Source organism: Pseudopipra pipra, chromosome 5 (genome assembly GCF_036250125.1).
Source record: "Pseudopipra pipra isolate bDixPip1 chromosome 5, bDixPip1.hap1, whole genome shotgun sequence".
NCBI classification, from domain to species: Eukaryota; Metazoa; Chordata; class Aves; order Passeriformes; family Pipridae; genus Pseudopipra; species Pseudopipra pipra.
This window is the reverse complement of record NC_087553.1, coordinates 13,159,653-13,179,978: the sequence shown is the minus strand read 5'-3', so window position 1 is coordinate 13,179,978 and position 20,326 is coordinate 13,159,653. Positions and strand designations below refer to the sequence as shown.

The 20,326-nt window shown below is 49.2% G+C and overlaps 1 protein-coding gene and 1 long non-coding RNA gene across 3 annotated transcripts in view; one reads left to right on the top strand and one right to left on the bottom strand.

Moving 5' to 3' along the window:
* The window catches only part of ADA2 (adenosine deaminase 2), a 51,746-nt gene that overhangs the window by 8,850 nt on the left and 22,570 nt on the right, over positions 1 to 20,326 (bottom strand). The window contains exons 1-4 of one of the 2 annotated variants that reach the window (XM_064654550.1): positions 13,240 to 13,423; positions 11,851 to 12,176; positions 9,307 to 9,532; positions 2,278 to 2,488 (exon numbers count right to left, since the gene is read on the bottom strand). In XM_064654550.1, the coding sequence (XP_064510620.1) occupies positions 2,278 to 2,488; positions 9,307 to 9,532; positions 11,851 to 12,163 (750 nt within the window). In that variant the 5' untranslated portion in view covers positions 12,164 to 12,176; positions 13,240 to 13,423. Of the gene's footprint in view, positions 1 to 2,277; positions 2,489 to 9,306; positions 9,533 to 11,850; positions 12,177 to 13,239; positions 13,424 to 20,326 lie in introns of those variants that run through there. The other variant, XM_064654549.1, reaches the window with a different exon arrangement.
* The window catches only part of LOC135414150 (uncharacterized), a 27,912-nt gene extending 7,586 nt beyond the window's left edge, over positions 1 to 20,326 (top strand). Inside the window, exons 2-3 of the long non-coding RNA XR_010430599.1 lie at positions 813 to 874; positions 19,950 to 20,326. This is a non-coding gene — a long non-coding RNA (uncharacterized LOC135414150). The remainder of the gene's footprint in view (positions 1 to 812; positions 875 to 19,949) is intronic.

Genomic DNA, 20,326 nt, shown 5'->3' with positions numbered 1-20,326 from the left:
TTACTTCTGCCTGATGCTGCCCCTTGCAGTGATGAGCCTCACTAAGCCCCCGCGCTGTGCTGACCCCCTTGTAGGCACCAGCAGCCGTGGGGCAGCTGCAGATGCTCAGAGGGAACTCTTCCCCAGCTGCAGCCCATGGGAATGTGAGACTTTACACAGCTGAATCTGCAAACACAGCTGGGCTTGGGGGGCTTTTCCACAATGTTTGCCCTTTCACACTTAATCCCAGCGTTCATTTACTTTTCTTCAGGGGCCGCTTCTGGCAGGCTTTGCTGCAAGGAGAGGTTTTGCAGTGTCAGTGCTGTTGTCCAAGCCTTGTAGAGGATCTCCAGCCACACGAGCATCTTGTTATTCTTGTCACACCCTGCTCACCTTGACTAAAACAGCAAAGTGTTTCCCTTCCCTCTCATCCCAGCTTCAGCCCGGTTGTTCCTTCCCTGCCCATGCTGCACTCCAGTCCAGGGCAGTTGCAGCTCCTGGCATCCCTCACTGTGGTACCTGGGCTGCAGGCAGCCTGCCTGTACCTCACAGCACACCGAGCTGCTGGGTGTGAGCAAGCCCCGGGGCTCTGGAGGCTCCCACGTCGGCAGCCAGCATTAGGAGCTGGATGGGAAGCAAATCTTCCCTGCCAAGCCTCCCTTCAAAAGACTTTACAACCGTGTCTAAGGGCTGATGGTAAAGGCAGGGTATTTTCCAGTCAGGCCCACGCAGATTCTCTTGGCCCAGAAACATGTGTGACCTGGGGGGATGCCAGTGCTTGCGCTGTCTCACAGCACAGGCATTTTGACATTGCTGTTATTTTCTCTTTTGAGGTACCCCGAAGACAGATGGTGACTGAGTTCAGAGCAACTGCCTTATGACAACCCTCAGCAAAGTAAGATACACGTAAGCTTTGTGGTCTTCTCCCCCTCCTTTTTTTTTTTTTAACCTTGTCAAAACACTCTTCTCATCTCAGACACGACTGAGTGGCAGCCTGAAGCCCTGACACCGAGCCCTGTCTTGCTGTGGGGCCAGCCCAAGCCTCAACAGGGCAGGGTCAGCAGCCCTGCTCCCCAGCTGTTGGGACAAAGCCAGATCAGCCTCCAAATTTGTCACAGCACCTGCCTGTGTGCTGGTGGAGGTGGCTGTGGAGGCCTGCCCGACAGCAGAGGTGGTTGCCGGGGCACAGACATTCATCTGGAGCTGGCTGGAACCCCCCAGCCATTGCATGCAAGGGCAGGGATTTATGGAAGATGCTGGCAGGCACATTAAGGAGTTAAGCCACCAGCAGGACATCAGCATGGCTACTGAATCCACTGGATGCCGTGGCACCAGCAGCAAACTGATACCTGCATTCCCATGTACAACCTACCACCACCTCCTTGTCCTTCAGATGCTTCTGGATGAACCTTGTACAGCAGCTTCATTCCTGTTGTAATGGACAGTTAAGAACATGGAGGTAGGTGGTGTAGTGAGGAGCAGCAGCCCTGATTTGTTTGCTTTGGTAAGGCATCTGACAGAACTCCCAACTCCACGCTACCCCTCTTGGAGCTGGGCTGGAGGACTGTATGGGAAAGGTGTGCCTGCAGTGTCGAAATTTTCTCTGGGAAAGTGGGAACTGTTACACAGCCAAAGAACAGTGGTGTGGTCTGCTGCTGCTTGGGAAGGCATTAGGGCAGAGTGGCTTTGTAGGATATTCTGACCAGCTCTGGGTGACACACAGGGAGAACGGCCTAAACCATTTCCAGTAGATTTTAGTGTTAGGGGCAATGAAAGGAGCAGTTCATGCTTCAAATACATAGCCAAAATTTTAGGTTGTCTGCAAACTGTGCAAGACAGTGCTTTGCCAATTTATTGAGCCTATTCAGAGAAATCATTCTGAAATAAGCTGAGGATTTAAAATAACATAACTATCCCAGGATGAGTCTGTATGCAAGACAGGAAATTATTCGAGAATAGCTGCCATAGAACAGGTGATTCTGGTGCAGACAAAGCTGAGATACATCTTCCCAATAAGCAAGATTTTGACACAGCTCCCAGTCAGACTGTACAATGCAGTTTTGTGCTGATGCCACAGTAGGTATCTCCCTTAGCCATTAAGAACAAAGCATGTCTCACTTTCAAGCCCTTGCCTATGCAAATCTCCAACAAAGACCTTTGAATATGATCCAGGTTTTCCAGCATCCTTAGAAGGGCAGGTATGCAAACATCCAAAAACTAAATTCAAGATAGGGCTTGAGAAAAGTTATGGAGAAATGAGGATTTAAAAGAATACTAGAGAGGCCAAAAAATACGTACTGCAGGCAGGATAGCTCTTATCTCGACATATTGCACGTTATCTTCATAGAGCTCCAGCAGCCCCTGGTAGAAATAGGCCTTGAACACAGGTGCATAGCAGATAAGTCCAGAGGCAATGAGAAAGACTTCTTCAAATCTTTTCCAAATGAAAGCCTGAGAAGGGTAGGCCTGCTCAGGGGCATCTGTCACCAGGGTCAGGTTTCTCAGCAAGCTGTAGAGAAGGGAAAAGAGAAAGAATGAGGAGAACAAACAGGACAACTGGCTTTCAGCATGCAAAAAGCCACCAGCTGGCAGCTGAGTGTTGGGTACAGGAGGAAATAGATTCCTCCAGGATAGGTGTGACTTTCATTGTCAGAGACCAAGCTTTGTGCACATGACACTCTCCCTCTCTCATGCTCTGGGGAGCAGCAGGGCAGCGGCTGTGCTGAAGGAGGCACATGTTCCCTGGGCAGGACCAAGAGAAGGTGCAAAGCCCTTCCTGCCACAACAGGGGCCCAAAATCTAACTCAGAGCCTGTTGGCACTGCAGTACAACAGTTGTAACAGCAACTGGTGCAACTAGAAAGCATTCAGGTCATTTTTCTGCCACCTGTATTTACTGTTCTAATAGCTGGTACAGAAGTCATACAAGACGTGTTGAGCTGTAAGCAGGGTAAGACTAGGTGTTCAAAACCTGCCCCTCCCTTTTTCAAGGACAAAATCGGAGTAATGGGGTTACAAAAGCAAGTATGGTGCTTTTATATCACAAGAATTGCACTCTGCTGCCCAGGGATATCCTTACTCCCAAAGTAGGCATGTACATTACTCCTGCAGACAATACATTCCCCCAAGCACTTTCAGTGCATGTAAAATGTTATGACACTTGGCCCTTTGTTCACCACCTAAAGGCAGACTGAGTCTCCAGGAGATGCCATGTACTGGGCCACCACCAACCTGCTTATTGAGCTCATAAGTTGTCCTGGTACCTTCGTGTTGTCAAAATATGCCATCTAAAAAAAGCTGGGGGAAAACAATTGTGAATCACAAATCATTTTCCCCCACCAGTGGACCAACCCTGACACCCTGCCTGCCTGCCTTGCTGATACCTTCTTCAGGGAAACAGCTGACAAGAAGGTCCTGGCTTTTCCTTAGTGGGATGGAAACTCCCACTGTTTCCTCCATAAACTCAGCTGGCATACAAACTTCCTTCAGAAATCCAGAGAGACGGTGGGCAGTGTTATCAAGCAGAGTTTAAGGGAGCCAGTAATTGCAAGATTATCTAATTGTGAGTGACAGCTTGCATTTAGGACAGAGTGAGCATCTGTGCCACAACATCATCCTCTGACAAGCTGATAGCCTTCATCCCACCTGAAGCCTTGCCTCTGGCAAAGCTGGTGGTCACCTGAAGAGGAGTTCATAATAAATTTCTCAGGGCAAAGTCTAAATGGCAGTATAGAGGTGATTAACTTCATTCCTGGGTGGAAAAATGGAAGGCATTGCAGCAAACTGTAGAGCTGTTTGCTTGCAGGTGGGTGGGCTCACCAGCTAGGCCAGGCCTGGAGCTTATCTCGTGGCAGGGGCTAAGCAGGTTCAGATAGAAATACCTTCAGCCATGCTTCAGCTTTCATCCCAGTATATTGTTTCCCCTCAATAACAGCTACTGATCTTTAATAATGTTCTGTGTTTGATGTCTTGGCCTCCGTCCTCATGCAGTGTTCTGCTCTGTTATATGGGAGGTGTGGGTTTGATTTGTGGTCTTATTATCTTCGTCCAGGACGCTTCTGTATTAGCACCACCCCCCGCTACAGATGTAAAATGTGATCTGGTCCAAACTCATAAACTAAGACATCCTGGACAGAGATATGCCTTTGGAGTCCCTCCACCATGCCCATAAAACAGAGCCCATTCCCCCAGGATTTGCCTGCTGTTTCACTCTCTAAGGGTGCTCTTCCAGGGGCTGCAGTTTCCTTTCTTCCTCACTCTGTTAATTTCTTTGCCAGGAACAATTTTAGAAGCAAAACTGTTCATAAAGAGACGCTCATACTCTGTTAAGGATGAGATTTTAAATGCTCAACAGTCAGGAAAATTCAGAGTTAAGGTTTCCACAGCAACTTCGGCTCTGCCTTTCCATGCATTACAATAGGGGCTTTGGTGCCATTATCACAGGACACTGGGCAACCCCAGCTACTGTTCAGTAATCCATGCAACCAGAGGAGACTGAGCTGGACCATGGAAGGGGTGGGCAGCGGGGAGCATGCAGCAGTGGGAGACACCGCAGCATCACCCTAGAAACCAGGAATGCAGGAGCCAGGAGCATCTTGGAGGTGCTGATCCAGCTGCCCGAGCTGCAGTGGAGGCCAGCCACCGGCAGAAAGGGTGTGCTGCCGCTCGTCAGGGAGAGGAGAGGAAGTTTCGTTTGGGAAGAGCTGGGGAAAAGAGACTTTTCCACTTCCCTCCTGGTTGAAGGGCAGCTCCCCTCCAGCTGCACACGCCAGCAGAGAGCACCTGCCCGGAGCCAAGAGCCGAGTGGGGCTGTTCCCACCAGCCCTGCAAGCACTGAGGGAAAAACCTCCCCGTGGATCAAAAGGCCGTGCAAGCCCGTTCTCGCCACTCCGTGCAGCTTCGTTTCAGATAAGGACGGGCGGTTAGTCGGGCTCCCACCACTTTCTCCCCTTGTCCTGTGAGAACTCGGCTCCTCCAGCAATGAGCGGGCGCAGGGCTCCGCTCCCTGTCTTTAAATCTAGCTGTACAAACTTGTGCTTGTTTACTTAGCCTGTGCTCTTGGGCTAGAAACAGCAATAAATCCCCACACCACCCTGCTCCTAAAGGCACATAAATCAAACTGTACTTTTCTTTATAATCCCCTTCCCTTTGAGACTGATTATTGATCCCTACAACTGTTGAAGATTTATTGCATAATAGTTATCCATCCCTGATAACCATATAATCTCCTAAGGGTTCAGGGGCTTTTGCCATCAGTAGCTCATGCAGATGAAGTAAAACTTCATAAATGCATCTTTTCCTTCTTTTCTGGAATGGGCCTTTGCCAGTGATCAGGTGCAGACTACAAATAGCCTTCCATGTCATGTCATATATGCACCAAACAATGCTATTGCAATGGATATGCCCAAAGGGGTACAGCTAAAATGACCAGCTATGGATTATTTATTTTCAACTGTGGGTTTGCTTTCTCTTTTCCTGTTTTTTCCCCCAGTTTCCTGTGCTATAGAATGCAAGGAGCGAATGGTGGTGTTGCCTTGTTTTTAAAGGGATTCCTTTTCCTGCTTCTTTTTCTATTCTCGATGGGTAATTATGCCCCTCTCCTCACTGTAGTATCTAAATGTCTTCCAGTGGTGCATTAAATAGTGTGACTAACATCTGTCACATGTGGTTCGTTCGTTTTCTCTTGCTCTCTCATCCCCTCTTCTTCTCCCCAAGGGGAGACTCGTAGAGGGAGTGGAGTGCTTTGTTTCTGTAGCAGATTTTTATTCTCTCTTCCCCCCCCCCCCCCTCATAATGCACACACTGCCCTATTTTTCTGTGAGATAAGGCAGTCAGAGGACATGGAGGGGAAGGTGATGGTGGTCTGGGCAGCCGCTGGTGCCCAGGGGAGTTGTCCCCGCAGCCTCAGCCGCGGTGTCGGCTCCCTCACAGATGACTTCATCCTGGTGATGGAGAGCTCCGCTGGGCCGGCGGAGCTGCGCTGCCGGGCACGGCCTTAATCCTCGGGCTGCCGGCGGGGGGTGTGCGGTGGTATTTTACAGATATCTGGAATGTCAGTGCTGTTTCCCTAAATATCTAGGGGCATGCTCTTTCTTTAGAGATGGTAGCCATTATGCTGCATCTTGAGGGAAAAAAAATGGCATTCTCCTGTATCGTAAAGGACTGAGGAGAAAATAAGTGAGGATTGTTTTTTTTCTTTTAAGTCTCAAAGCAAAATTCCCTTCCTCTCACTGTCTCCTGGCCCATGGTCTCCTGGCTCTCCTAATAGCATCCTTTTGGAAGCTTACCAGTAACACAATACTCCAGGGTCTTGGCCCATGAGACATGTGTGTTTTGAATAGGAATGATTAGACCTTCTTTTGAGGGAAACAAGCAATAACACTTCCTTCCAAAACACACACACACACACACACAAATATGTATATGTCCCTAAAAACACAAACAGCAAAAATGTAATGCAGATACCTCTTTCTCCCACCCCTTCCAGGTCAAGGAATGCTGGAAGATGAAGGAGGTGCAGCTTCTCAAAAACATTTCCATTATTCCCTTCACATTTGCTGATCCACTCTGTCTTGCACGAGAGCCTTTCCCTGCTGCCATATTCCCTTGACACTTCCTTGAAACCACCCAACTGTCCATCCGTTCTTTCCTCTGACATCTGCTTTCTCTCAGCTTGTCAGTGCTCAAGGGCAAAGAGGAGCGCAGGAAAGAGGTAGCCTGGGATGCACATGTTCAAGAGACTGGGAGAGTTTCCAGAAACTGAGAAGCAGAACAGATTGGGGCCTATTCCTGGCTAGAGACCTATTTCCAGACAGCCAAAAACATTCCTAACCCCTAGACTAGTACCCAGGGATTAGATGAAAATAGGAGGGGAAGTGCCTCAACATGGCTCTTGTCCGTGTGTTTGCACATTATGCGCAATGACTCCTCTGTGATTTTGTGGTGATGAGCACGGAAGGGCAAGAAATGAAGGACAACCTACTCAAATGAATAAGTGAGCACCCAGGATGTGAGAGATCCAAAGTTGTACTTGCTCTGGCACGTGTTTGCTGAGGAAAATCACTTAATTGGTCTCTGCCTCAGTTTCTCCTCCACATTTGGGGAGACCCCTTCAGCAGGGTCTGTCTCGTATTCCTGTGCAGTGCCTGACACACTGAAGTCCTGCTCTGACTTGTGACTACTAGACAGACAACTAACACAAAAGAAGAGGAATGTGCTAATACTGCCTCTGAAAACAAGTCATGTTTCCAAACAGGAACAGAGGTAACCAAATAATACACAGCTCCAGTCTCCTAGGTGCATAGGATGCCTGGGCCTCAAGCCTCAACCAGACAGAGGTGGAAATACAACTGAAAACAAATACAACTAAGGGTTGCTCCTGAGACAGTTCTAAATACCCAGTGCAATTGCCTGGGCTCTAAGGAAGTGAAGCTGTTTCAAAATCCAATCTCTTGCACATTATTTATGAGTCTCCTGGTGGGGTTGAAAAGAGCTGGTGCTGTCATCTTTCCCTCCTCATCATTCCCTGTAGAAGTGGAAGGGAGCTAATGGGGAACCAGTTTTCTCTTTGGAAGACATAGATAAGTGACTTCTCACTAGATCTTATTTTATCCATGATGTGTCAGGGCAGTTGAGCCTCAGGATATACAAGGTCAAGAGTCTGGGGTCTGGCATTACTTTCTTCTTCTCTTCTGTACCTCTGTAAGAGAGGGAGAGTGGGTGATAGTCTGGAGAGTCAGATTCCTCTGCCCTGCCCCTTGCTGTTGTTGAGAAGGGAAGGCAATATCATGCCAAAGGTCTGGCAGCTCCTCAGCTTCCCAACCTGACCTCCTTTCCAGATCTGTAGGGAACAAAGACCAGACAGCTTCCAAGTGGAGGGGACACCAGCTCCCTAAGAGTTAAAAGGTCTCTATTTAAGAACAAAAAACCTCCCTAAAGAGGGAGGCACTACAGTAAACCATACCAAGTTTCACTTAGGAAATGCTGTAATTAGGGTCATCTGTGTCACCTTAATCCAGCCTCTCCTTGTGTGTTGGCATGGCGATACTCTTTCATCACATGACATCCCATACTATTTTTTTCTAGCAGACCCCAGCCCCGGGAGTGCCACGGACAGCAGTGCCCTCTGAACGGATGTCTACTCAATATTTTCCTTTGTCCTCATCGCTCAGTGTCTGACTTCATGCATTATTTAGTGTGCTCTCTCCAGCCCCCACCCTAGGAAGAACTGTATGCTTCCTCCTGGCCTTTTAGGCAGGGCTTTGTCCAGGGATCAATGGCCCCTGGATGGGCAGATATGATTCAGTGGGAGGGGGAGCCAGGCTATTCCCAGCCACCTGTAAGTGATTAGATGGTAGGTGGCTGCTGAGCAGCCAACTAATGCCTTGTGTACTGATAATAGGCTGCCAGCAGTTAAGGCAGGAGATGCCTGCAAGGAGAGACGCTTTTACAAGAGGGTGAGTGATGCTCTGGGGAGCCATTTGAGGTGTGAGGTCCTGGACAGCTATAGGAGGCCTTGCCTGTAAGGGGAGAAGCTCTGTTAGCAGAAGGATGTTGAGGAGGGAAGAGTGCCACCAGGCAGAGGTCCTGAGTGGGGTTTGTTGGCTCAGGCAGTGCCCAGGCTGAGACTAACCCCTTGTCTGAGGGCAGGATGGTGAGTCACAGCTCCTGCTGCCTAAGTGAGGGTCCTGTTGGGAATGAGTGCCTCATGCTTCAGGGTGGTGGGTGCCAGTCCTGTTTCAAAGACAGCCTGCAGAAAACAAGGTTGGTGTGTGGAGGGGGAGGTTGGGTTGGGTTTTATTTTGGGCTGCTTTGGGGTTTTTTTGCCAGTGCAGTAATTAACTTAAGTAGTTTGCCCAACTTCTTACTCCAAATCAAGGCAATGACTTTATAAATGCCTTTTCTGCTGTTGGGGAGAGCCTGTACATCAGCTACCTGGCTTTCCTCATCCAGTTGTTGGGTACCTCACTGGATGAGGCACCGTGCAGCCCTGTCCCATGCCGGGAGCACATCCAGCCTGGGTGCTGAGGAGAGGTGGGGGCAGGTCACACAAATCTACTTAAACCACTGTCCTCAGCGTGTCTCTGCAAATGACCAGAGTGAGTGCACGCAGAAAACTTCAGTTTTCATGGTCTCTAACTGTGGTGCACTTAGTGCTGTAGCCTTCAACCTCTTATATCACTATTTGTATTTTCTGTGTAAGCAGTCCTAAATGGAGTTCCCCACTTCCAGAGCAGCAAGCGAACGGGACAGTTGGACCAAAATAATCCTGCTGGCTACACAGTGCTGCCATGGAGTACCAGCAGGTTTACAACCCCTCTTCACTCACCTGTTGTCAAACTCGGTCACGTTGTGCAGCTGTTTCCGGTAAGTCTCCAGCAAAACCCACTGGGAGCACTGGGCTGGCAGTGGGTGAGGAGGATGCGGCTTGGAAAAGCGAAATCGGACGGTGCCCGCGTGGGTGAAGCAGATGTAGCAGTCGGGGAGGTAGGAGGCATTGTACACCAGCCAGTCCACACTCAGCATGGCGTAGTCGTGCAGGTGTAAGACAGCACCTGGTGGGAGGACAAGTATGTCCTAATAATGAGTCAAGGCAGCTGAGAAGAAGGAGCCGAGATTTGATGTGATAATAGTTTGAGTTTGCCCATCCAGGGGCATCTGGAAAAGCTTTTAGATGGCTGTGAGTGACCTCTCCCAGCAAAGAGTGTGCGGCTGCTCTGCCTCCCCCGGGCTAGGGGATGTGGCCCCCTCCACATCAAACACTGGGCAGGCAGAGCGTGACAACTCCCTGGGAGCACAGGGAGGGGGGAAATCAATAGGGAGCTCTGCTTCTCCACTGGGATGGAAAATGCTCCGAGTTATTAAAGGTCTTTCAGACAGACTTTGCTGTGAGCTGGCTCAGGCCCCACTGATTTAAAGAGGAACTCACACAGTAGGCAGCAGTTTACAAGCCATGCTAGCTGAAGCAAAGCTCTGTATCTAAGCTGTTTGAATCCCAGCTTCAATTTTTGCAGCCAGTCTGTGGCTCTTCTTTCAGCTCTCTGAAACTCTGGCATACACCAAAATCCCAGACCATGATACAGTGGGGAATTGCACTCAGATGCAGAAGTACAATCTACTGCTATGCCTTACCAAAAGCATACTCACTTATATTGTACAGCTGCTGCTGGCCAACACAAAGGGCCTCTGGGACACTCTGTTATTGTGCAGTTTGCTGGCAACTGCCAGCCTTCCTGGCACAGGAGGCATCGTCTGTATGCTCACCTTCCTCATCGTTTCATTGGGCTGAAATATCTCCTTTTGCAGAGACTCCTTAGGCCATTGGTGCTTGAACTAAACTTCACCTTTGTAAAGGGAAGATACTGTGAGAGCTGAAGTCTTAGATATGTGTTTTATTAGTCTAGGGGAGACCTCATAGTTAGAATAGCTTTGATGGCCTTAGGGGTAAAGGGAGAACACGAATAGCAAGAACAAGACAGAAGACTGGTACGTATTTGGCATTAGACAAAGTTCAAGACTAAACTTTATAGTGGACTAATCTAATATAGACTGTAATGTGTATAACCTCCCAGTGCAGACAGAGGGACTGGCTGTTAAGATGCTCAGGAACTGTGGTTGCTGCTGTCAGCAGAGCCAGTGTGACAGAATGGCCATGCTGCAGCTGTCTAGATCTGACCCTCCTCTCGCTGGCAATGTCACCTTCTTTCCTATGTGAACAGCAGCAGAACTGACAATAGTGCTTGAAACAACAGGAACTCCCAGGGGCTCTTATCAAGATTAGATCCTACTCAAACAGCTACAAAGATGTGATCTTGGCCCTAAAACCTTATGGCTCTTGCAAAGATTCCAAGAACCCATTTTAATATCTCCTGTGTTGAAAAGTGTTAACTGTTTTGGTTCCAACTTGGTATCAATGATACCCCACTGGAGGTGAAGAGGAGGGGTGCTTTTAAATTCTTTCTAGTGTTCAATTTGGCAATGAAAGGATAATGACATTTCTGGCATAGTAATCATTTACAGTAATAGATTAGGATGCTGCAAGACAGGGATCTGCATCCCACAGCAGAAACTGGGAGGGAGAAGTGCTGAAGGTTGCTTAAGGCCCCATCCAACCTGGCCTTGAACACTTCCCGGAATGGGGCATTCACAACTCTCTGGGCAAGCTGTTCCAGTGCCTCACTACCCTCTGAGTAAAGACTTTTTTTCTAACATCTAAATCTCTACTCTTCTAGTTTAATACTGTTCTCCCTTGTCCTGTCACTATCCACCCATGTAAAAAGTTGCTCTCTCTTCCTTTTACAAGCCTACTTTAAGTGCTGGAAGTACTCAGGCTTTGATTTGTATACAACAAGCAAAGAAACTTGCAGTGCTGGAGGTAGCCCCTTCCTCCTCTAGTGCCCCTGACTTTCCAGGTCTGCTGCAGAACCACCCTCAGAAAGTCTTTTTGGGAGATACAGCACTTTTGGCTAAGCTGTGGAATAAGTCAAGGTTGGTAGCACATCCGTGAAATGTGTATGTGGGAAAAAGAAAGGCCCTGGCTGGAACATGCTGAGCAAATGTGGATGTTATGTCTTGTTGTCTGTGCTTCCTCTGCCCTTTCTTCGCTCTTGAAAGGCTGAAGGATCCATATTGTAAGTTAAACCAAATGCCACAATTCCTGGAAATGTGTATTCATCCAATCCATCCCCCTTTTCCTCTTTCCCCTGCCCTGTCCCTGAGCTCAGAGGCAGAGCTTTTCCTGGAACCCAGGGAGCACGACTTACAGCTCTCATAAGATTGCCTCGCACATCTCATGCTTTGCCCTGGCTCAGCCACAGGAAGCAGAAGGTGAGAGAAGGATGGGTAAGATGAGCAATCCTTAGGCCAAGCCTACCTTTAGGCATGCGCTTTAAGATGCTGAACATCACGCTCTGATCAATGAGGTTTTTGGCCCGGAAGAAGTGCATGCTTGGAGGAAACTGTCCTGCAGTTGTGGCTGTTGCAACTTCCTTCTTCTTGAGGTTTACGAGCTTTGCACTGAGCTGCTCTTCCTGCCTACTCAGCACCAAGTTGCCCCCTGTCTGTCGGGCTTTCTCCTCCTGCATTAGGGAGTCCCGGTCCTTCCAGAGCGGGGTGGGAAGGCAGAGAGGAGCCAAACTCAGGAGGAGGTATGCCAGCCTTACACCTTGTCCAGCTGAGGGCTTCATGTTAGAGTTGCACCTAGGAAAGGGGAAAAGATTGAAGTATTAGCAGAGGTGAGAAGTGACATCTGAGCAATGAGCCCTTGGGATATGAAGTTGTTACACAACTTCTGCAGGATGGGCCAACTGGATGCTCAGTACTGAGGGAAACACCTGGTACCACTGTCCCCTGCATTTAGGACTGTGCATTAGCACACTCTCCATGATGCTGATTGCACACAGCAAGACTGCAGGGAGGGTGATGAGCAGATATTGAACCTTGGGTCAGACAGGCAGCACATCACACAGACCTGCAACATGGCAAAGGTCTAGCCCTGGAACGGGGGATTGGTGGGGTCAGGACTCTGCTTGCAAGCTGGGATAGAGCCCTGTCTGAATAAGGGGTGCTGGTGATGAAGCCCTGGCTGTGCTGATAGTGTCCCAGGAAGGGAAGCAGGGGCCATAGGACTTGAGGTGCTTTTGGCTTTGGCTTGAGCTAATCAGATCCTGATTCCCTACAGTCAAGAAAAGACCTTGTTGTACCCTTTCAGTACAATCCAGCTCTCAGAGGGGTTATTTATGGGCAGAAAACCCCCCAGGTTCCTCTGCAGTGATAGAGGTGTATCTCTTCTTTGCAATCCCAGAAGAAAGAGGATGAAAGTTAGACCATGGGAGTAGTACGAGATCATAGGAGATAGGCACATGTGAAGTCTGAGAGCTCTGCCCTTCCCCAGAAAAGCACAACTGCAACATAATCCTTCAACACCAGGCTTTAGTGGCCCTCCACGCCAGTCTCTGCAGAGCAAAACAGGCTGGAGAAGGGCTCAACATTTTGAAATGGTCCCCTGTGAATTACACAGAAAGTTCCTGCATGTGCATGTGTTTTCTGCTTCCAGGCTCTCCTCCACCTGTGGGCTCACAGGGATACCTTTGGCCCCAGCAGTGGATCCCACGAGATGAAGGTGTGCTGGGGGAGCAATCAGCTGGAAAGGGAGCGGGAGGGGGGGTGGATGCAGCTTCACATCAGGCCTGGCTCTGAACTTTGAAAGAGAAACATCCTAACAAAGGTGTTATCTTATCCCTGGTGAGACTGACTCACTTACTGTTAGCTTGCCTCCTCCTCGTATCCAGAGCTCATCCAGCTGCCGCCCGAGAGAGCAGGGAACAGTTATCTCTCCAGCAAACCGGCACTGTCCCGGCAAAGATAAGGAGGCAGGATCCGTGCCGGCGCTCACAGTTCCTCTTCCTGTGCTGCCGCCCCGGCTCGCTCGGCTTTTATTTATCCCCGGCCGTGCTGCCTCATGAATATATAAAGAGGAGGAGGAGGCAGGGGAGGTGATGAGAAAACGGGACGGGGGCTGAAGGGAGCCCTGCTCGGACTGTCCCAGGAACACACATAAGTTCGGCTATCTGATCTGATACAGAGCACACTGCGTTTGATGCCAACAAAAACACTGCAAATTCTGCTTACTAATGCTTTTTAATCCGAAAAAGCAGCAATTTGTACAATTAGTTTTAAACGATTTTGCCCGGTCTTTGCCAGCTGTGTGGATCAGGCAGATGTCAATCCAGCAGGCTGCCCCTGGACTGCATCGGGCACACAGGACTAAGCTTGAGCCTGGGAAGTAAGTCAGGTGAATGGGGAACAGTCTGATTTAAAAACAAAACAAAACAAAAAAAACCCCAATAGATATAGTAATTTCAGCATTTTATTTTACACAGTTGAATGGACTGAGTTTTAAACTTATTTAAAACAGATGTTACATAAACAGCTTCCAGTGGAGAACAAAGTCCGTTTGGTTTAATTTAATCAAAATTTTAACGATTTTAAATTTTAATTAAAAAAAAAGAGAAAGCTCTTGTAAGCCAAAAGCTATTGAAAACAACCCACAGCAGTCACGAAGATCGGTTTTGAGGCAGAGAAAGTGGAATCTGGTCAATAATATGTTATATTTTGTTATCTAGCAATACTGAAACAGACTGAAAGCAGAGTGGACAGCCCATTCTGAATAACCTAGCTGGACACCTGCCAGCTTTTCCTCCTCTCCTGGTCCCTTTACTCTTTGCTGTCATCAAGATGGATCCCAGGATTCATGCAGGGATAAGTCAGGGATCTGCAATACTCTCCAAGCCCTGGCCAGGGCAGCATGGCCAGAGTGCCCCTTTGCCTGCTCCTCAGCAGGACGGGGTATTTCTTGGGTCTGTAGATGATCCTGCTTCCAAAGGGAGGTCAAAGGCGTGGAAAAATGACCCAGATATTCTCAGCAGCAACTATTAGTTGATGAAAGCAACCCAAGTATGAGGAGGAAAGTGCGTGGAGTGAAAAGGGATGGTTCAGTAAGGACAAGCATTCTGCCTGCAAATAACTCAAGGGAGCAATATAAGTGAAGAAAGGGAATTGCTCTAATTATCTCGTAGTAGTAAAGCCTGGCATTAGTTTCATAAAACCAAATTCAGCCTAAGCAGTTTAAAAAACTGTCTCTGCAGTGCACAATCAGGCACTAGAGAGAGGTTCCCAATGCGGAGCATTGAGGGGGGTTAAACTGCTGTGTGAAGGATCTCAAATAGCTTACAGCCAGGCAGGAGTCTTGGAAATGCCTGCCAGAGGGCCTCTGAGATTTGCAGCAACTGGTTCATCCTGTCAAATAGAGTTTGAAAAACAAAACCGAAGTCCAGTGCTAAAACACTTCTTTAATGGGACTTTTTCACACAAGCAGTCACAGGCATTGCCAGGAGAGTGCTGTACAGATGTTGGGAAGGTTGTGCTAGGAAATAAGAAGGCGTTTGAGATGCTTTGCTTCCTATTAAAATGTGGTACATGCTCTGAAAATAGAATTCATAGTGAAATAAGACCGCAGCTTCTTTTAGGCAGGATCCGTGTGGACATGGAGGGTGGAAGGAGGGAGAACAGGACAACCCAAGCCAGGGTATGGATGCTACCAGCCAGGAGCCTGTGGGAGGACCTGGGTTCCTCTAGTGCCTACAGGCATTCACAGCCCTGGTTTCAGACCTCCTGGGGAATGGAGACATGGTATAGGAAGACTTGCCCTGTCTGAAGGACTAACAAGGAATGTTATAGGGGTCATTTCCACACCGATGCATCTCTTGGCTAGTTTGAATTCTTGATGAGAAGTTGGTAGCCCGTCTGGAGGTTGTGCAATAGTCCTGTGTGTCTCTCCACAAGACTGTGATTGCAGTTCCTGTCTAGTCTTAGCTGGCTCCTGAAATAACCTGGAATTCCCTGGCTCTGGTCCCACTTGCTGTTTAGCTAGGGCTGATAGGGGCACCAATCATGCCCTCTCTTTCATCAAGTAGCCCAGCTATTCTCTGGTTTCCTGGGTGGTTTCTAGCCCACGCTGACCTCCCAGCTGCTGCAGCTGTACCTGGCAGTGTTCCAAAGCCCAGTTTAAAGCTGCCAAGGGTGTGTCAGTGCGAGCTGCAGGCATACCCGTTCTTTATGCCCAGCTGCATGTCAGATGCATGGGAAGCTTTAAATAGCTGGTGGCCAGCACTTAGTGCTCTCAGAGAATTCCCCTTGGTTCGGTTTCAGTTCCATGTGCAGACCAGTTTCTTTCAAACCTTTCAAGCTTCTAGGAGGTGACAGATACAGTCAACTCCAGAATGTTTTCCCACCTCTCCTTCCTGCATCTTCCCTTCTGTGGCCCCAGCCGAGTGTCTGCTCCCACTGTTCAGTCCCTTGCAGCAGCAGTGCAAAGGGAAACACAAGCAACAGTGGGAGTGCAGGAAGGGGGAAGGATCACAGGGGCAGCAGCAGCATTAGGCTTGTGGATCTGTGTTTTTCACTTCGTCTTTCAGCTCAGCATCTCACACAGTGCTTTACAGCATCCTGCAAAGTCCACCTTTCAGCTGCAGCCTCTGCGTGCAGGGTCACCTTGCTGTGTGCTACTGCAGATCCCAGCCCCAGATTAAAGCCTGGCAGTGTGTGTAGGTGATAGCAAAGGCTACAGTGATAACAAATCCAGCAGAGGCTGGTCCTGAGGCTGTGATGCAATCCTGGCTGTGCTTCCTGTGTGGGCAACCCATCTTGAATAAGCCAGATCCAAACCAAGGGGCATTTCTGAGAGTACAGAGGGGCAGGATGTCTTTTAGCTTCCCTGCCTCTCTGGACATGCTGAAGTCTAAGCTGTGCCCTGAAAATATCACCGAGAGGCCAGGAAGAGAAGGCTGGAGCTGGGAAACATGTTCCCAGCTCACCAGTTATCTATTCTATCCGTGCCAGCTGCCTCATTTGTGACATGGGACCAATTCCCTGCCTAGCTTCAGTGATTATTTGCTGTATCTGCCTGTGAAATAGCCACGGTCCCCTGGACAGTGGCTGGATGGCTGCTATTTGACAGCAAGTCTGCATAAGGGACACAGTTCAGATTGGAGAGGAAAACCATGAGGTAGGACAAGGGGCTGGAATACAGCCATAGGGGAGCAGGTGCACAGGTGAATGAGGGTAAGCTGTGGAGAGTTTCTGCCCCTCTGCTGGGCCTGGGTGAGACCATAGTGCCAGTCCCTGGTTAACGCCTGCAAAATGCTTAGAACACATAAAAGTGCTAAGTGTTATAAATTATTATTAAGAATAACCTGTCCTGGGATGCTTGGGATGATTAAAACCTCCCCACTGGACCGCTAAATAACCCCTGCTTTTGTCTAACTGGGCACAGGTTGGTGTTTTTATTTCTTTCCACCCCACTTTGTGCCCAGCCAGGCAAAAATATGGGCCATTGCCCAGCCCAGCAGGGACATCAGGGAGAGCCCTGGAGCAGAGAGGATACTGGTCTGCCCTGGGTCTTGTTGGCAGCATTGCTCCCCAGCCTAAAGGCAAGCTCTGCTCACCCTCAAGGTGCTCCATCCCCCTTTCTGAACCCTCCCTCCCCTTAGCTGCACAACCATGTCTCAGTGCATCTGTCCTTCCACTCCTCAGCTACAGCCATAGCTATCCAATGATTTAAAATGAATAAGACACTTGAGATGCTACAAGAACGGGAGCTGCTGTTGGAGAGAGCCAGGGAAGGAACTAAACACCACGGTTAATGATGAATCACTCCGGGAGTGGAGTCATTGATTTGTAATCATTGCCTGGCTTCCAAATATAATAGCCATGAATTCCTCTGACCAGCAGCCGAGACGAGGTGATTGGACTATTCCCAGCACACCTGCAGAAATTCAAATCTTGCTCACAAGAGCAGTCTCAGAGCTCTGGGAGCCAAACAACTCCAAGCTCCAAGAAGAGAAGTGCAGCAGCCAGCACACACACCAAGCTGTTGCTGCTCTGCTGAGCTTAGCATGCAAATAAATAAGTGAAACTGCACCATTTCCTCCAAAATCCTCCACCCGTGCCCATCCCAATTCCCTGCTGCTGTTACCACACACTGCAGGTCTGAGAAGAGGAAGTACAAAACAAAGCAAGCTGTGTATGAGCACCCCGTTGCTCTGGGAGCAAACAGCAGGCTGCCAAGGGCTCCCAGGGCAGGAGCTGAGAGCCTTGGGTATTTGGGAAAGAGGCTCAGCACTATCCAGGACAGGTCCCAGGCTGTCACCAAGGTTTCTGTGCAAAGGTTCCCAGAGGCTATTAGTGAAACCTTAAGTTTATTCTTTGTATTCTTGTATTCTCTCCCTCTCCTACCTACAGAGGCAAATAGGAGAGCAAACTAGGCAACCGAAATATCCTGAAATATTAGCAAGTGTACTTGACTCACTTTCCCTAGGGGATGACTCTGGGGAAGAAAGAAGCCCAGTGCCACTGTGAGAAGTGTTTTCTTGCTTTTTGCATTACTCATATCAGGTTTGCTGCCTGAGCCATGGTATCTATCCATCAGCAGGCTGTGGTGACTCCCAGGGATCAGTGTGTTGGGTGGGGGTTGGCCCTAGTATAAAAAGCGGGGCAAAATTCCTTTTCCTAAAAGCTCTATTTCATCTAAACATCCTTCCCACTCCCATCCTCCTATTGCACCCACGTGACTTTCCCAACCAGAACCTAAAGCCAACCACATCTCTGCCCTAATCCTCCCACTTCTGCCCCCGGAGTCTATCACACATTGGAACAGAGGATTTGAGTTCATCCATGGTCACTACAGCTGTGAGATTCCCTGTGAGCACTGCCAGCACATCCCGTGTCTCCACGTCAACCACCTCGCCATCTCACTGGCTCTCCACTTCTCTGTATCTACATCACTCACGTTGCTCCACCATCACAAAGACTTCAAGCCCAATCAGTAAGAAGCACAAGGCCTTGCAGTGGCAAAGCACCGCGTTTCTCTCTCACTCTCTCTCACCCTGGGCTCTCATAGAAGTCCCACCAGAAGGCACATATGCTACACTGCATCCCAAAGCTATGGCTCTATCTTGTGCTCTAAGGCTCCAGAAGTGCTTTGGAAGAGAGGATAGCAAAGGCTGGGGGACCACATTGGCAGCTACACTCAACCTTCAGCTGCTCAGAAATCAGCCCACTCTGTATGGTTTCTTTTCCATTTGTGCACGAGGCAAGCAAGTCAGCATTTGGAATGGGTTTATAATACAAAGTTAACGGTAGTGAGGAGCATTTGAGTTAAAATCTGACTGCCCAAAAGTGCCTGTCTTGTAGCCAAGCTTCATCTTGCCTAGGCAAACCTCCAAACTTTATTAAAAGCCTTGAGATGTCAAAACAACGCTTCTACATCATTCCCTTTACAGGTACCTCCATATACCATACCACAAATGCAGACACTGGCTTCAAGCCAGTCAGCACTAGTAGCACTGCCAGCAAAACATCATTCCCCCAAGCACTACCCAGCTCCTTAGGCAGGGCTGGGCTCTGTGGGGATTTGTATTGCTATCAGCTGTAGCAACACCTGAGCAACAGAGCTTAAAGCAAGGTGAAGAGTGCTCATCACAACACCAGCCACCTGCCCAGGGTACACACTCAACAGCAGAGCCCAGCCACTTGGGATCATTACAGACAAAGCTCAGGGCATTTCTGGCACGCCTAGACTTGTTCATCCTGTTCTTCAGAGGCATTTCAGCCCAGCCCAAAGCACTGTGCCTCTTGTCCCCTGGCACCTCCCAACCTTATCCCGCAGGTACAGTCTTACCTTCAGCTAAATCACTGCATTGCCCCAAGAGGTGCTCTTTCACCAAAGCAGTACAGCACTCCCTGCATCACCACAGCAAGCAGCAAAGTCCTCAGTGCACCCACCCTAACCTGGCTGACCAGAAAGGCGTGAAACACACAATTCAGTGCCACTTTTGCAAGACCTTCAGCAACAAGCTGCAATGTGATCACTGAGCTCACAAAGTGAGGCACGGACAGAGGCTTCAAGGAGGCTTGTAGGGTTTTTGAGACAAACAGCCCATGTCTTTTGGTATTCATGAGAATACAACCAGTTCTCAGCCCACCTTGGGAACAGATAGCTCAAGACCACCTTCTTTCAATCACCGGTGAGCAAGCCTTGGCTCTTGAACCTCACTGAGAATGGCCCCGAGTGTGTTGCTGTGAGGTTCACTGTATAGCCATCAGCTGTGGGTGGAAGCACAGCCGTTGGAACCATCCCTTCCAGCTCTCATAGGATCCCAATCCACACCTAGCAAAGCCCCATCCAGAGTGACATGTTAGGAGACCTGGGGAGCCATTATCACCATCTGCCTAAAACTCACCTTTCCCGTGGCCTTCCTCAGTTTGAGAAACAGCCCTCCCAGCTGAAGCACACAGTAAGATTTTGGCATGTGGCACATACGTGCAGGAATGCTGCTGTCCATCCCTGCTTTGCATTATAATATGTGAGAGCTTCTCCCTTTATGTTCTGCCTGATCGATATGTCCTCTGCAGGCTGCTTCCCACTGTGGTTTCACTCTGTTGGTGACAGCCAAGGCAAAATCCCGAGACATATCAGGGATACAGGCATCAGTCAGCGCGTCAGCTGGGAGGAAGCAGCAAGGGCTGGCTGCTCCATGAAGGAAGGTGAGTGGAGGGTAACAGAAGGCAGGATGGGGTAGTGACCACATTGGCAGAGGCACAGCCCCACGATACCTAACCAAGAAGAACAGAGCAGGTCTGGTGATGGGAATCAGGTTCAGCCGACAGTCCAGTGATTGCCAGGCAAGTCCACAGTGATGAGACAGATCCAAGGTCAACTCAGGGACTGAAGTGCACAGGCCAAGGTCCATATAAACAGGGTACATGGCACAGGCATGGCTACAACACAG